General features: G+C 32.0%; 1 protein-coding gene across 6 annotated transcripts in view; it reads left to right on the top strand.

Annotated features, from left to right (window-relative positions):
• The first annotated feature begins 3,511 nt into the window (after positions 1-3,511).
• Positions 3,512-17,526, top strand: part of LOC127279806 (voltage-dependent L-type calcium channel subunit beta-2) — a 63,320-nt gene continuing 49,305 nt past the window's right edge. For 2 of the 6 annotated variants that reach the window (XM_051302397.1, XM_051302399.1), the window contains exons 1-2: positions 3,514-4,039; positions 9,189-9,837. In XM_051302397.1, the coding sequence (XP_051158354.1) occupies positions 9,643-9,837 (195 nt within the window). In that variant the 5' untranslated portion in view covers positions 3,514-4,039; positions 9,189-9,642. Of the gene's footprint in view, positions 4,040-9,188; positions 9,838-17,526 lie in introns of all 6 variants that reach the window. The other 4 variants (XR_007842700.1, XR_007842701.1, XR_007842699.1 and 1 more) reach the window with 4 other exon arrangements.

Here is a 17,526-nt window from a genome sequence, read left to right as displayed (position 1 = left end):
GATGGCCCTTGCCAGTTTTTCCACAAGTCTGGCATTTCCCAGATTAAAAGATAGTTACTTGGTTATGCCATGTTTGCAATATAACCTAGAAAACTACAAATCAAGGCAGTGGAAAGGCCCTTGCCAGTTTGTCCACAAGTATGGCATTCCTTAGAGCAACTCGGTCTTGCCATGGTTTTATGACATAACCTCAAAATAGAAAGTCATTTTTAACACCAAATAAAACTATAATAAAATTAAATTTCCATGCAAAATATTTTATCAAGTAATAATTATTTAATAATATTATTTATGAATTTTAAATTATTTAAATAACAATTAATTAATTTATTAAAATTATTAATTTTTTAAAAAATTAAAGAAAAATTAATTAAGTTAATTTTTTAAAAAAATTTAACAATTTTAATCTAAGAATTTTATCAACAACTCAAAAGAAATAAGTGATTTTTTCTTTACAAAAACTAAAATTTATTTGTCTTTTTTTTACTATATTATCTATATTTTAGATAATAAGAAAAATTATGTTCCTAAGTTTTAATAAAATAAAAAAATGAATATGTTAAATAAATTATTTAAAATTAAAAATAAATTATAATTTATATATAATTATTGTTTCTTTATTGTTCTGCTGCTCAAGTCTTCGTTTTTCTCAGTCGCAACTTATCAAATCAATTTTGTATTTATTTTCTCACGTTAAGTTGGCGTAATGGTTAGCCTGTTAGATTACGGAGCGTTAGGTTAGGGGGTTCGATCCCATCAAGCGTTAAATATTTTTCAAAATTTATGTAAGCAATTGCGTTAAATAATAATAGGTAGGGGTAAATATAAGGTCTCCAGTAATAAATAATGTGTCAATTGTATAATTAATTCCATATTTAATTTTTTTGAATAGTGTTGGTGTTACTACATATTTGAAGTTGGGTCGACTTTGGGATTATTATTTGTCAGGCTAGAATTGTGCATTCTTCTGTTTTTGTTTTGTTACAAGTTTTTGTTGCTTACTGATTCAATCAATTACTCATTACAACTGATTATAAGCCTGTAGTACATTTTTTACTGATTGTTATTTTTGTCACAAAAGGGTAATTCCCAGGAAAACTCTCATGGCCCTGGCAAGAACATCCCTAAGTAGGGCAAATCCTTGCAAAATCGTTTCAAGCCATTACTAGGGCCTTGCCAGTTTGCCATGTCAGGCCCTTGCCAGAATCCTGGCGTACTGGGAAGGGCCTTGAGAGGCCCACACCATAATTTCTGCACGGGTTATAGGTAGTTTTCGAGAAATCGCCTTCAATATGAACGCCAGTTTTTCTGACTGATTCCCTAGATCTCGCAGAAAGACGTTGTCACGTCAAAAAAAACGTTGATTAAAAATATAATATGAAATTTGTAAATTCAAATTTTGACGGATCCAATACTACCGATTTTTTTTGTTAAATTTGTTTAAAATTCGTTTTCCGGAGGGTTTTTGGGATCGTCAATTATGAATTTAATGTTATTTTTCAAAATTCAAAATGAGGGGTCCAATATGGTAAAAAGTTCTTTTAAAATTGAGCTGAGCTAGTGAGAAATCATCGAGACTCATGATTGGCATTGCATTGAACAAAGTTGGCGACCAATATTGGATAACCTCTAAAATTTTGAGGGATGATAGATTTGAGTACAAGGAATGACACTGTTCTCCGAAAAATACTTAATTTTGAGTTAAATTATTAAAAAATGAAATTTAAATAAAAGTGACACTTTTAAACGAAAATGAAAACAAAAATGGAGGCGCATACACGCAGATGTTACTTGAGTATGTCAGTGCTCCAGGAGACAGCGCCAATTCGAGAAAGTGCGATTAATGAATGAACTATATGATATAATATTATACTACTATTTATTGCTTTATTTCTACTATTTTTGCGTTAAGTTTTATAGTATAAATGAGTAGAACAGCGCTTTGTATCAAACAAAATTATTTCTTCAAAGTTTTAACCCCAAATAATTTTTTATTTCAGAATAAGTTTGAAACCACAAAAAACGTCCTTTGACCATTTCTAATTCCATTATTCTTGCAAGCAAGGACTGTCACCTGCACGAAACTATACGGTATATGATGATCGTATCTAGTCGGGTTCAAGACACTATACGATTAGTAATAGATGGAACGTATCGTGTCCCCACTCGATACGATTAATAATAGGAGAAAAGTATCGGGCTCAAGATACAAGATACAATACGATTCTCAAGTCTCTTTTCGTATCGTGCCCGGAAACAATATGATTCTCAAGTCATTATTCGTATCGTGCCCGGATACAATACGATTCTCTAGTAATTTTTCGTATCGTGCCCGGGTACAGTACGATTCCCTAAATCATTTTACGTATCGTATCTGGACAACATACAAATCTCAAGTCACTATTGGTATCGTACTCGGACACGATACGATTGTGAAGTTAATAATCGTATAGTACCTAGGACCAGACCAGCCACGATACGATTGTTCCGTGACAGTCCCTGCTTGCAAGAAACTGATGAGTACTCTTTTTCTACAAACCGCCTATAGAGATTCAACTCCTTATACTACTTCGTGATTATAACATAATATATACAGTACAGTCTCGGTAAGTGTTGGATGCTCGGGACCACAATATTCGATAAGTGTCGGATTACCTCTTGCATCGTGATGGGGCGGCAGACAGTGCCGTAACAGTCCTTTAAAAATAGTAACTGCTGTACGAATCTTCCATTATTAATAGTCAAAATACAATTGAAAAGTATAAAAATTACACTGAGAAAATTATGGTGAAACTGCTGGCTTCACATGCGAGCCACCAGAGTTTTCTGCCTCAGGGTCCGCTATTCGCCCAGAAAAAGCAAAGTAAAAAATAATTTTCATAGAAATATTCATATCGAATCGTAGCTTTTACCTTTTTTTAACATTTTTTGTACATTTTTTTACCTCTTGTAACAAGTTTGTTGAGTAAGCTTGCAACAAGTTTACCGTTTAAGCTTGCAGCAATGTTTGCTTGCTATCTGGGATACAATATAACCTTGCAAGAGCATAGCTGGATAGCTTTTATCAGTTTTAAAGTCACGGGAAGCTGGGAGCAATACCTTATCAATTGTAGCGGAAATACGAAGTATTGTTGTCAAGATTGCATGGAAATGTTTTCTTTTTATAAGTATAAAAAACTATCCGCAAACCCTATGTGTTCACATAAATGGGTAATTAAAATGACATTATTAAAATAGATATGGTCACGCATGACAATAACAAGTGTCGAAAAGGTGTTAGATGTTTGACCACGTGTCGTGTGTCTCTTTCTTATTATTGAAAAGATAGTACAGTTAAGGTTAACACTATACGGGCTTTAAGTAGTATATTTTGTTGACGTATTATCATTCGCATGCGCCTATACACTGATCGATAACTAAAAGTCTCTACTATGTATCTAGTTTAACTTGCAAACCGAACTTTTACGATTACAACCGAATATAACCGATAATTCCCGATTGTTTCCGAGGGTCAGCGAAGATTCACAGTATTCGTCGTCTGCCACCGTCAACGTATTAGGGTTCTAGCTCGTCGATTTCAAGTTTTCATAATCGTCGCGAAAAACAACCCTTTTAGTTATTGCAATCTGTTTTCGCGATAACTGTTTGTCACGAGTTGCATGATAATGATGTTTAATTATATTGTCATCAAAAAATAACGGTGTCATTCAATTTTTCTGTTCAGAAAGGTAAACAATTGTCGTAAACAATACATGTGCGATACTTGTTTCTTAAATAATAATTCCTAATTATTTTTTTAATGTGTTAGGGTGCAAAGTATAATATACAATAAATTGTAAACGATATAAATCCGCGGGTTTGTTATAAACAATTGGCTGAACATTACTGTTGCTTGTTCAGGAGTGTACAGTGTTTATACTTGCAAATTAAATTTATATTTTATCATATAATACACAAAACTTTTAATATAGAGAAGAGCATAAGGATTCAGATTCACGTGTCAAGCCAGTTATAAAAATTATTCAACACTTGTACTGCTGTAAGTATAAATTAAATTTATAGAATAAAATATCTACTAATTGTAATAAAAATAGTTTGAAAATGTAAAGAAAAAATTGAATAAATAAGTATACATCAGTATACATTTCCTGTGGGGTGCAGCTGAGCTGAACCGGGCGCGACCCACAGCCCTAGATTTGTGTCTTGTGACATCCAAATGCAGGAGGACGAGTCCACGTACGCGTTATCAGTTTTGCTTTCTCATAAAAGAGCATTGTATGTCATTGTTTCGATTTTTAAATTTATAAAAATAGGTTATTTTTAAATCTTTTAAATGAAACACATTATAGATGAAAAAGAATAATTGCCCAGATGCTTGTGTCACGATTTCTGGTTGCCAGAAGAGTTTATGAAATTTAGTAGGTTTATTGTTGCCATTAATATTTTAATTTGTACGAAATAGCATTTCAGTTTTATTACCACAGGTCTCGAATTGAAAAAATATCCATTTTAACAAAATACAAAAATTTAACCCAATTAAATTAGCCAATGTTCATTTTTGTTATTATACTTTAAATTTAGACCTTTCAGGGTTAACAAATATAATGCATGAGATGTCAATGTAATGGGGAAAGATTTTTGCAGACAATAAATAAAATTTAACTGAACTTCACTGAAAATGACAAAAATATCGTAAAGGTTTTCCGAAGCAATGATATGGTTGTGGATACCATTAAGTGATTTATGAGACCGTATTCCGACTTTAAAATAGGTTTTGATTAGGATACACTGAAAGAAATGTTTTTTCATTTAAATTGTTGATAAAATGAGGTTATGTTGACAAATTTTATGTTAACTCAAACTACATGTGTGCAGAGTGACATTCCGTAAATTGAAACTATATGTACTTATACAGTAAACTGCTAAAAAATTTGGTAAATTTTCCTATTATCTCTTGTGTAAATTAAACAATTTCTCTAAATCAATAAGTAGTTTTTCCAAAAGTTTTGTAAATTCTATACCAAACTTGTGCATATTTAATTATTTGAAAAATATTCCTAAAGCTAGGATAATTTCTTAGAAATTTTATTAATTACTCTTTTTTGAAAATCATTTTCTTTAGAACAATGATAAAGTTTATTAAATATGCATGAAAACTTTTTTAAACATAGAAAAAAGTGTTATTATAACTCAAAAAATGGTGTTAAAACAGCATACAACATTTTTAACACCAATTATATGGGATTAAAAGTGGTTAAAATAACAAATGTAACAGAAGCACCACTTCATTTTTCTTATGAAGCTTTAAATTAGCTGCAATATGATTGCTATTATTGACTGGGTAGTGATGCACGTCAAGAATCTTTCTTTTCATAGAACAAAACACACTTGTTTTCAATGTGATTTTGTCGAGATCCTTGATTTTATCGCTTGAATCTTGCTCCAAGATCACACTTGAATGCATCAAGGATAGCTAATTGGTAGCTGTCACAGCAAAAACTTTTAGCTCACGGAAAAAAATTAAACTTTAGAATAACAAGTTCAAAACTTACTTAAGAAGTTTGAATATTCAGATCATATAAGTAAAATTTCAGGTGAAGTGGTCAAGTGGTAAAAAAATTTTTCTCTAATTGTGCTCAAACTTGGATAATTTGTAGTTCTATTAGATGGGAATTTAAAATTTGTATGATAGTCGATCGAGAATACCAGTATAGTTTACCTGAAAAAGTTCTCTGCAAGAAATGTTTGAAGTTCATTTTGTAAGGATCCGTGTGGAAATTTATTATGGCACTGTAACGACCTAGTCTAGTTTGACTATTTACTGTAATAGCATGACGTAGTGTAATTGGTCTTGACTCTCTTAATCTTAATCAGTGAGAATCTCCACTGATTTTAATTAATAACACAATGCTCACTGATTGAATCAGTGCGATTTTCACTGGTTTTTATAATAATGAGAACTGGTCCACTAAATTGAAAAAAACCAACTTAGTCATTTCATTTTTTAATTCCTTTTGTTATTTATCTGTAATTACAGGTCAACACTGATTTTGGTGCATGTCAAAACTGTTTCTGACGGGTTTTTTCTTGCTGAACCTCTAGCACTGAAACAAAAGGTCGTAGAATCTTCCACTTAGGCTTAAATTGAAGCTGCATCATTCTAACATAATGACCTCAAAGTCGTTTGTATTAAATTTTTGAGTCGCAAAAATTAATTTTGGAAAAGTTTGAGCGAGTACCTCTATTTTTATTTTAGCTTAAACTAAAGTTTAAACTTTATGTTGCAATCCTAAAAAATTATATTGATACAACAATAACATTAAAATTGTTGGTAACCATTGTTAAAATAGCTTCTTTTGTTGAAAGTAAACAATTTATTACCAAGGAGTTTGAGGTTAAGGTGCTGGAAATTAATTTTCGCAGGGATTGTAGTACACACTTAAATTATTCCAAAATTAATTTTTGCAACTCAAAAATGGATTACAAATGACTTTGAGGTCATGGTGTAAAAAATGTGATTTTTGGGAATTATAGTTGAAACATTAAGCTTCAATTTAAGCCTAAGTGAAAGGTTCTATGACCTTTTGTTTCAGTGCTAAAGTACTTAAAGTTCGCCAAAAACGCGATTTCTTGACATTTTAATCCCGTTTTTCTCAAAAAGTAGAGCTGATAGAAACTTTTCGTTTACGGATTCGTGTTCAGCATGAAAAAACCTATCAGAAACAGCTATGGCATTTGCTGTACTAAAAAAATTTCTAAAAAAATGCCCTTACTTGAAATTCCTATTAAATAATATAATTAAATAATATCTTTAAATATTTTTTTTATTTTGTCAATAGTTCTCGACAGGTGAACATTGTACAAAGTATTTAAGACATAAAAAAGACTTACAGCTTCTTTTGTATTAAAATATCCAATAATAACACATTTTAGACAATAAAACACAAATATGGTTTCTTAGCAATTAAACGTGCAACAATATTAAATTTTATAAATTTATATCGTGTTAACGAAAATCTGATGGCTGACACAATTCTCCCATTCCCCAAAGATTTTCACAACAAATTTATTAATACTACATCAAACTACTAGCCACGAGCTTGTATGGGTATTAAGCTTCCCGTGTGGAAATCTTCAAAAGGCGTTAGAGAGGCCCTGGCCAATCTGCCTTGTGAATAGAAAGGGACTGGGCAGTAATATTGGCCAGTAACTGGACAGGCTGTAATGCTAGTTTTGGGGAATGCCTTTAAAAGGGGAAACTGGCCAGTGCCTGGCATGTTTTTCTGGAGAAAGCCTTGTTCTTTTTTTAGTAGAAGCCTTTTCGTTTTTACAACAAAGTTTTAAATAAATAAATTAAAATTAATTGTTACATAATCTTTCTCATGAATTTATAAAAAATTAATTACATTAATATTAACTTATTAAAAATATTAATATATTTATAATTTAAACAAGGATAGAATTAAAAAATATATTCAGAATACTCATTTCAACAAAATAATATTTTAGTTTAAAAATTAGTTATTATTTAATTTTTTTAAACTTTTTTTTATTTGAAGGCAGGAATTTTATGCACATTTATGTCTATTATTATTTAAGAGTCAACATTAACATTCTATGTACACAGTTATACTTACATACAAACATACATATATTCAGAAAATTCCTAACGCAGGGATTCGAACCCCTAACACAATATCGCAACGCAAGTTTGGATAACGCAAGGACGCTTTAAACCGCTCGACCATATCGGAGGTCGTGTAGAATTCACTTTGGAGAAAAGTGTACTTTTAAAAGACAGGTCATGTAAACCCTCCCCCCTCTCTCTCTCTATCTCATCCTTTAAGAAAATGAAAACCCTAAGTTATTTAGATTCTTTGCAGGTATGGATCGTTTTATGGGGTCTTTCTTACAATATGTCACATGTTTATAGCAAATTTTTGGGATTTCCCAGATGCAATTATACTACTCCTATTCGAAATGAAATTATATTATCTTAAGTATTTAAAATAACAAAAAATTAATTTTATGGTTGAGCCAAAAACAGGTGACAAACCATTTAACTAATAAAATGTTTCATGTTTATTATTCATATTAATACTTAAGAAAATAAGCTTCTCAATGTGTAACTTTTGTTTCATTCGACATCTTCTAACACGAAGACGACTCAGTTCGTCTCTTTTTCTTTTATTCTGTCGTTGCCGAGAATTTATGGTAAAAATCTGTATGGTATTGATAAGTATTTCTATTGAAAGCCCTATTAAGAGCTCTGGCGAGAAATTCTATATGGCGTTAGTTAATATTTCTGGTGAAAGCCCTATTAAGGGATTTGGCGAAAAATTCTATGTGGCGTGAGCCAGTATTTCTGGTAAAAGCCCCATTCAGGGCATTGGCTAGAAACTCTAGTTTGGTGTTGGCAAGTATTTCTGTTAAAAGCCTTTTTAATGGCTCTGACCAGAATTTTTGTACGGCATTGACGAGTATTTCTGTTAAAACCCCTTTTAAAGGCTTTGACCAGAATTTTTTTAAGGCATTGACAAGTATTTCTGGTGAAAGCCTTATTAAAGGCACTCACCAGAAATTCTATTAAACACCACACATTTTGGAAAGGCGTTTACAAGTAACACTGGTAAATGCCCTTATAAGGGCTTCAACAGAATTTCTGGTAAACGCCATGAAAAAAAAAATTGTAATAACCGTTAAATAATGATATTTATTAATAGTTAACAACGGTATTGGAAAAAAAAGTTATTAAAAACTTGTATTTATATATTTTTTTATTAATCTAGAAAAACTGGCCAGGGCCTCTCTAACGCCTTGTTATTATCAGGGCCAAACAGGGCCATTTCCACACGGGTTGCTGCAAGCTTATGTGCTGATTAGGTTTGTTAGTTTCCCTGCATGGAAAGAAATTATTTTTGATTTTTGTCAAAAAATGAAAACAGAAATTTTATTTATTTATTAATTTCATTAACGGATTATTCGTGTATTTAAATGTGTATTCTTTTGTTTTATTAAAGTAACCTGAATAAATATAATTCTACTTCGGCCATATAATAACAACATAACAAAAGGCTAACATATAACCTTATTTTAGTGACAGTTGAAAGATAATTCCTAATCATAAGTTTACATTGTAGTAGGTAATCTTAATTCTCATTTTCTTTTTTTCTTTTTCTGGTTTACAGAAGCTAAAGAAGGAAAGATCTGGAAAGCAGAAGAGTCGTTAGCCTGAGTTGGCCGAGTAACCGAGAAAAATAAGTATAAGAAAGCAAAAACGTAGAAAGGAAAGGCTGAAAATAAAGAGGAAGAGGAAAAGAAGGTATCACGACGGTGGTGGTGTTGCTCGTAGTGTCTCGTTATCAGGTGAAGGGTGTCGTGAGGGTTCCAGGCGAAGTAGTTGACAGGTGTGATGTGGTGGAGTCCCCCGGAGGATCGCGGGGGCAGGAGGCATATCGAAGCAGGTTGGTCGTGAGAGCCCCAGGTTCAACTCGTTTGCCCCGCGGCTGCGAGGCCGGTGGGGCGTCAGAGGAGGAAGAAGAAGGATGGTGTGACCTCCGGCGTTATTCCGCTCGACGCGGAGATAGTGGCGGAGGAGGAGTCGAGCAGCTGCTGCTCGATTCGGAGGAGGAGGAGCTGGCGATGTCTAGGCAGCCTCGCGGAGAACGGGATCACCTGAACCGCGAATCTCGCGATCATCGTGACCTCCGCGATGTTCGCGACCTTGGAGATGCGAGGGTGTCACATGTGGTTAACAGGCATCGTCAGAGGCACTATGAGTACGACCCTCATCCTGCAACAGGACCCTCCGCCTCTTCAGGACCTGTCAACAACCAGGTAAACTTCTTCTGCAATCATATTTAATTTAAGGATCCAAACTGAGCGACCAAACTGGACTCCTTGTTTAGATATTTTATACCATTTCACTCTCTAACCAATGTAGAGCCACCTGCATTTCTTTAATTAAGTATATCAGCCGCCGCAGTTGTCGTGCTTGGGCGTTTATTTATTTTTGTTTTTTAAATTAAAGTTCCTATAAAACCCTACTTAAACTAAGACATTGCCATGGGGCTCGCACCTGTTTTCCTAATTTGAAAAATTGGGAAAAAGTAATATGATAGTCTATATATTTTATATATTTACTGTTTTTCACTAAAAGACAATATCGATAGAAAAAGAAAAGCAGAAGCAAATCGCACTCGTATAACAAACCATCGAAAGAATAATTTGTTTGACAAATTTTTTCACAAATTAGTACTTTTGTAAGATCGCTAGTTGACTAAAAATTTAACTTTTTTACTAAGCGCAGTTCTGTAAGATTGCTAGTCGAACAAAAAACATATACATACATTTAATTTATTAGTAGATGTTAATACAGGGCGCATAAATATCATATGGAGCGTATGAATTTATTTTTAGACGAATTTTCATTTTTCGAATTAGCATTTGAGTTACTTTCTTTGTAAACGAAATTTTATTTAACATAATTTTTATTTTATAACAAATTTTTTGTTGTCCAACTTTTTATATTACAGAATTGTAATTTAAACCTTTTTTATTTTATCAAATTCTCATTCAACAGAATATTAGTGATTCGAATTATTTAATGTCAGAATTTTTAAACTATCGAATCTGCATATGCCAGAATTTTTATTTACACGAATTGTCTCAGATAGCAAAATGCGCTCACAGTGTCAGACATGTAGCTCGTACGTGTGTCGATTAACCTGCACGCGTGCTCTTACTGGACTAAACAGATGCGTCCTCAAATGCGAGGCATGTTAGTCGCACGCATTAAGATCGCATTCATGATGAAAAAATGAGTCTAGACCATATTCAATTTCTAATTTTAGTTAACCCTCTGCCTGTCCACTTGATCGTTATTGACAAAAAGCGACTATTCGGTCGCCTGGTGGGGACTATGGGAAATACATTCTGTAGCGCTGGAGTCGGGAAAACCCTAATAACTCCAGTAACCTTACACTGCAATCTTTCGGTAAGCTTACCATACAAGCTTGGGTCAGGTGGGACATTTGAAGCTTGGCGCAAGGTTGCTGTAAGCTTACGTACTATCTGGGTAGTCACTTGATTCCTTCACACGTGCGAGAACACACTCGCATGAGAGAAACCCAAATTTTACACTCTAAATCTGAATCAGTGATGAGTTATTTGATAGAATTCCTAAAACAGCGAATTTTTATTTGATAGAAATTACAAATGGCTGAACAAACAAACGTAAGAAAGATTTCGGCGCTAATTTTAAAACAGACCAATTACAATTTTCTTAATAATTTCTGATTGATCTATTATAAAAACTGCGCAGAAATCTTTCTGACGTTTGTTTGTTTGGCCATTTGCAATTTTTGTTAAATAAAAATTAGCTGTTTTAAGAATTCTATCAAATAACAATTCGTGTAAATAAAAATTCAAACAAATGGAGATTCTATAAATTAAAAATTCTGACATTAAACAATTCGAATAACCAAAATTCTGTTGAATGAGAATTCTGATAAATTAAAATTAAGTTAAATTATAATACTTTTAAATAAAAGGTGGATAAAAAGAAATTCGTTAAAATAAAAATTATGTCAAATAAAAATTCAGTACCCAAAAATTGTGTTAAATAAAATTTCGTTTACAAACAAAGTAACTTAAATGCTAATTCGAAAAATGAAAATTCGTCTAAAAAGAAATTCTGTCAAATGAAATTTATACAAATGAAGGTTCTAGCTAATCATTTTTATGGGGAATTCCGTTATTACTTTTACGTAATCAAAAAAACTTTTATTATTAAATATAAGAATTTTAATCAAATGATTTTAAAAAGTAGAGTGTTCGTATAAAAAACTGCTTAGACACTTACTAGTTTTTCCTAAGTAAGACATTGGTGTGGAAAAATATCACACTTTTGTAAAGCACTAGCCAGTTTCCTTGACAAGGGCCCCACTAGAACTAGAGCATTGGCTCATTTTGAGTTGCAACAAAAATGAGACTAGGTTTTTTCTGTGATAGGTTCACATCAAAATTTCTGCATTAACCTAAGTTCTTTTATCGAAAATTGAGGGTATCACATTTTTTATATCGACGACCCTTAAAGTTTACTTAATATTTAATTTTTGAATAGAATCTTTAGTATACTGCAAAAAAAAGTATCTTAATATAAGATGTTTTGGTAGTCATTTTTAAGATGTTTTGGTAGTAACTTTTTGGTTATTTAAAATATCTTAGTTTAAGATGTTAATAGTATCTTCGCCAAAGTGCTTTACATATTTTTGATGAAAAAAATTTTGAGGTTAACTATGGCCTCTTATGTAAGATGCTTAATGTATTTTATATATTTTAGTAACTTCAAATTCTGACGTATCTTAGAATTTACAAGCATCGTTTTTCTAAACATCTTATGACCCCACAAATATCTTAATTCAAGTTACTTATAGAAACTTACCGAAGTAACTTACAATTTAAGATGGAAGAAATATTTTCATTTTTGTTAAAACGCAAAAAGCATATTAAATATTAATAAGATACTTTACAAAATATCTTTTTTTAAGGTGGAAGATACTATTTTTCCATATTACATCTTATTGTAAGATACCAAATAAGTCACTTATTTTTGCAGTGTAGTTTTTTTGAGTCCTTGATTTAAGAATATCGAAACTATAACCGAACGAAACTAACATTACCGACATTTCCTGCGAAAACTAATAAATATGAACAATTTTACACATTGTCTGAAGTTGGCGGGCAATGTCGATTTTACCTAAAACAAATTAATAATTTTATTAATGTGAAATTAACTATTCAAAAGTACTACCAACTATGTAAGTTTAGTAAAAATCATTCTGAATATGGTAGTTTTAACTACTTTTTTTAATTACACAAGTGTGGTTGTTTTAGAATCGAAGAATGAATCGAATTCTTATTTTGAGGTTATGTTTGTTGCTAACAATTCTAAGCAAGCGTTGTTTCGAATATTTAAGAGATATACATATATGCAATACGAATAAATATTATTTTAAAATTAATGCTATACATATTTCTAAGTATAAACAAAAATACTCTGATAATAATTATAATTATTTTCAGTATACATTTTTCTCAGTGTAAGACTGTCGCCCAGTTTGAAACCCAGTTCCACGGAATTAGGTCATACAAGCTTGCAGAAGCAAAAGAGCATTTTTGCCGTCTAGTCTTGATCGGCTTGGTTCGCGATGTAGGGATGAGTCTGGACCAAACGGGTTTGTTTAGGCTTCTCTTTTTTTAATTTTATTTTTTTTACTAAGAAAGGATCCTTAGTCTCATGCCGCACATCGTGTCCCGTCCATAAAAATTATCAAAGTTACTGAAGCGTTAATATTGTTCAGAGTCACTTATAATTTTTACACTTGAATTACATTTTTATAATCTTTTTAATATTTACATTAAAATATTTCTAAAGAGAACTGTCAAACGTTAATTAAAAATTGGAATAAAAAAAATTGTTGCCTTTCAAATTTTTTTGGTAAATATTTTTATAATTAAAAGCAGGTATAGAAAAAAATGAAACATTTTATAAAAGTTAATTAAAATATATTTACACAACTTGAGGAAATGAAAAATATATTTTAATAGTGCCGTACGTATTACAATTTTGTATTTTGGTAAATTAAAAAGGTAGATTTTTTTAGAAAGAAAAAGCATTCCTGTCTGATGCAACACACACAAACTGTATTTTGTTACACTGTCCTATCCACAGTGAAACTAACACATTCTCTCTTTCCCTTTCTCTGTTTTCGCCCTCGGCTAGATACGTATACATGTAAGTACCTCTATTCTCGACCACTACCCTAAAATGAATTTCTATACAAAAACATTTCAAATCTGTTTAATGAACACACACTTGAAAACGGTTCCATCAGAAGGCACACATACATGTACCGTGCAAATCGACTTCGGCGGCGAGGCGAACATAGCTGGTTTACACACCTGCAAAAGACAAAAACAACCAAGGACCGCGCGCCACTAAAATTGCAGAATATTTCTTAGAATATCCAGTTGAATGTCAAAGTAGATTCGTCGCTGGGTTTTAGGCAAAGGGGTTTACCTGCTTGCATGATGTCCATATTTAGTAGGGTATTATTTTTTTATCTAATCTCTTTTTTTCATTTTAACCATTAATAAATAAATTCCAATTACACACTAAATCTAAATCTGAATAAGTGAAATTTCACTGATTTAGATTTAGACCAAGTTACGTAAAGCTTTGTTAATTACTATTATTATAGTTGATTTGTAAAGTGAACAGTATAAATAAATTCTTTTCTCGATGTATAGTTAAAAATTTCAAGTATGCTACCAAAGTTTATTTGCAATATAATATTTTAGTCCTGTAGAGAAGAAAGAATTTTGCGATGGCCTCGTGCAGTAGAACGAATAGAGAAGGGGGTCTGGCCTGGCCGAATATTTTGGCTCATAAAGGTCCTAATGAGCAACCGTCAGGATTATTTAATGGCACGTAGACGTAGGTAGAATAGGCATAAAGTAGGGGGGGCAGCGGAGGTAGGTAGAGTCGATGAGATGTGGGTAGGTACAGGTAGGGTAGGTACAGGTACACGATACTGCACAAGGCAACTTCTCTTTCCAGGTATAAAAAGGCGAGACATACCTACCATTTATTGAAAATATATGCGTGTACTATACATATCTGTGCTGTTTCACACATACCTCTGTATATAAAATTTTAAATATTTAAAAACGCATTCGTGCAATATGTATATTCTTTTAGTAACATTTAATTCATTTATAAGTCTTGATTAAATCACACAATGGCCTTAACGTTATTACATGAATCTAACTTTTCTGCTTTCAAAAATTCAATTTCTCAAGTAAGAACGGAAATTTTGTTCGTTGGTCCACACACATTTGTAATATAGCTGTAAGTTTTACCGTAGTTTCGTTCAATTAACATTCCACACTTATATATCTAGTTTTATTACTAGAAACCTTTTTAAAAGAAATTATCATAAATTTTAACCAGTAACTTCTGTAGGTATACATAGTGTAAAGTCGAGGTAGATGCACTCTGTCTCTAAAATTACTTCTAAATTCAATAGTTATTAATATTTTCAAGTCGCTATACGCTTTCTTAATACTTTCAAACTTGATCTTTAAGAGATGTTATGGACAGATACCTAATATCAATATTAAATTAATCAGAATAAAAATACTTAAATACAAATACGTATTCCTTCTGCAATCGCCACTGTAAATAATAAAGATTGGAACAAATGAAGGATAAACCAAATTAATACAGTTATCACAATTACTGCCTTACAACGGAAAAACACTGTAAGGATATCTGTAGGGTTTGTAAAATTACCATGTAAGCCTGCAGTAAACTTGAGGCCATCTTAAAACTTCCGCCTTACACAGTAAGGTCGTGGTAAGTTTACATGGTAAGGTTGTTGTAAGCTTCCTTTAAGGTTACTGAAAGGTTGATGTAAGGTTGCTGTAAACATAGAATGTTATTAATAAATAAACTTTATTAATACTTATGCGCAGTAGTTTTCTAGGGCACATACAGCTGCGCAGTAACTTTTATTTAACAAACAAACAAAAAATATTATAATATATAATATAATTATTTTTAATATATTTTCATATTACTTTATGTTTACAGTAACCTTACAACAACTTTACCTTGTAAGCTTACCACAACCTTACCATGTTAACTTACCACGACCTTACTGTGTGAGGTTACCTTAGCTTTACTTTGTGAGCTTACTGTAAGGCGGAAGTTTCAAGATGACCTCAAGTTTACTGCAGGTTTACAGGGTAATCTAACAAACCCTACATATATCCTTACAGTAACCACACAGCAAGAAGTCGTGCTATGTGGGTAATTTAAAGAGAAACGAATTCAAAAAAACTTGAAAAAATGAAAATATCAACTCACATTTTTGATTGTATGTTATTTTCTACTTTTCGGCAGCTTACTTATAAGAGCAAGGATTGAAAAAGGATAAATACAAAAGATATCAGCATATATAATTCGGAATTTCTAAATGCTGAAAATAACAAGATGCGTTTTTAAAATTGAGAATAACCCTCCGTTACTGACAGTTATACGGGAAAGGATAATTTGGAAGCATCAAGGCGGTATGGCATGCCATGTATCCAAAATTGTCTATGATCAGGGAGCGCTGTTTGTTGGCGTCGCGTTGAGTTCCAAGATAATTATTAATTATTCTTGCCGCAGGTCAAACTGGTCACTGACTAGTCGTCCAGAACGATAGCTTTCAAGCAATTTGGCGTGGTTGTAACGAAGGGCCAGAGAAAACAAAGGATCGTCGTTCAGCCAATTGTTGCATTATTCATATATTTCTAGCAAGAAGTGGTCGCCTTCTAATTTCGCTATCTTGTCTCACTCTAAATGTCTAGACGCATTACATGAGTATTAGTTGAATAAATCGAAAAACAATCATATTTTATACATTCATTCCATCTAATGCAACAATAACTGTGCCATAAAATATCCAATAGGCAGTTGGTGTGAAAACAGCACATAAGTCCTTTTTTTGAAAATAACTTATATTTACTCAAAAAATCAATTAATAAAGCCATGCATTTTTTGAAAAAAATATTACAGTGCTTATAACCAAAAACAACTTTTCAAGAAAAACGCAGTTAAGGAGGATAGAGACCCGAACATAACCTCAAAATTGAAAAGGGTTTTTAATCCAAACAAAAATTTAATAAAAATTCATCTCTTAATATATTGAAAAATTGCAGTGCAAACATGTAGCAAGTTTGGTGCAAGCAACAAAATGTCCTCTTGTGGCAAGGTAGTTAAGCAAACTTGCAGCGAACTTGCAAAAAGCTTGCTGCAAGCTTGTATAATACTAAAAAAAATTTTTTTTCGAAACAATTTGTTACTAAATGAACATAAAGGGCACCCTGCTTTAGAGGTTAAAAAATGTATTGCGCAGCCGTAGAAACTTCCGTTTACAACTGCGCATCATACTAAGTTTTGCAAACTTGCAGCAAGCTTGCGCCAACGTTGTCCTGCAAGCTTGCCATAAGAGAACATTTTGTTGTTTGCACCCAACTTACTACATGTTTGCACTGCAATCTTGCACATCTTATACGACAAGCTTCCTGCAAGTTTGCAGTAAGTTTTCGTGTTGATTAGATAGTTATGGTTACTGCTTCCATATCCAATCCGTGATTAAAAAGAACGCGACGATCATACGCAATACATACAATTAAAATAACGTCGTTAGAATACCTTAAATAAATACCATATCTATAGTTTAACAATAAAATACGGCTCCCTCATCAATTATTGTATATTATGAAACCTCTTCCATACTAAAAGTTACCTCTTCCATTAAATTGGATAATTGATAAATAAAACAATAAAATTAATAAATATTATTTTATTTTATGAATCTGTATTTAAAACAACATTTTATAAAATGAAAATGAAATAAAAGTTGAAAAAAATTATTTGAATAATTGTTTCGTTTACTCTCTAAATCTGAATTA

The sequence above is a fragment of the Leptopilina boulardi genome, unplaced genomic scaffold (assembly GCF_019393585.1).
Source record: "Leptopilina boulardi isolate dan_hultmark-lab unplaced genomic scaffold, ZJU_Lbou_2.1 LbouV2_223, whole genome shotgun sequence".
NCBI classification, from domain to species: Eukaryota; Metazoa; Arthropoda; class Insecta; order Hymenoptera; family Figitidae; genus Leptopilina; species Leptopilina boulardi.
Note: the sequence above shows the minus strand (reverse complement) of the source record. Positions and strands in the feature narration are given on the sequence as shown.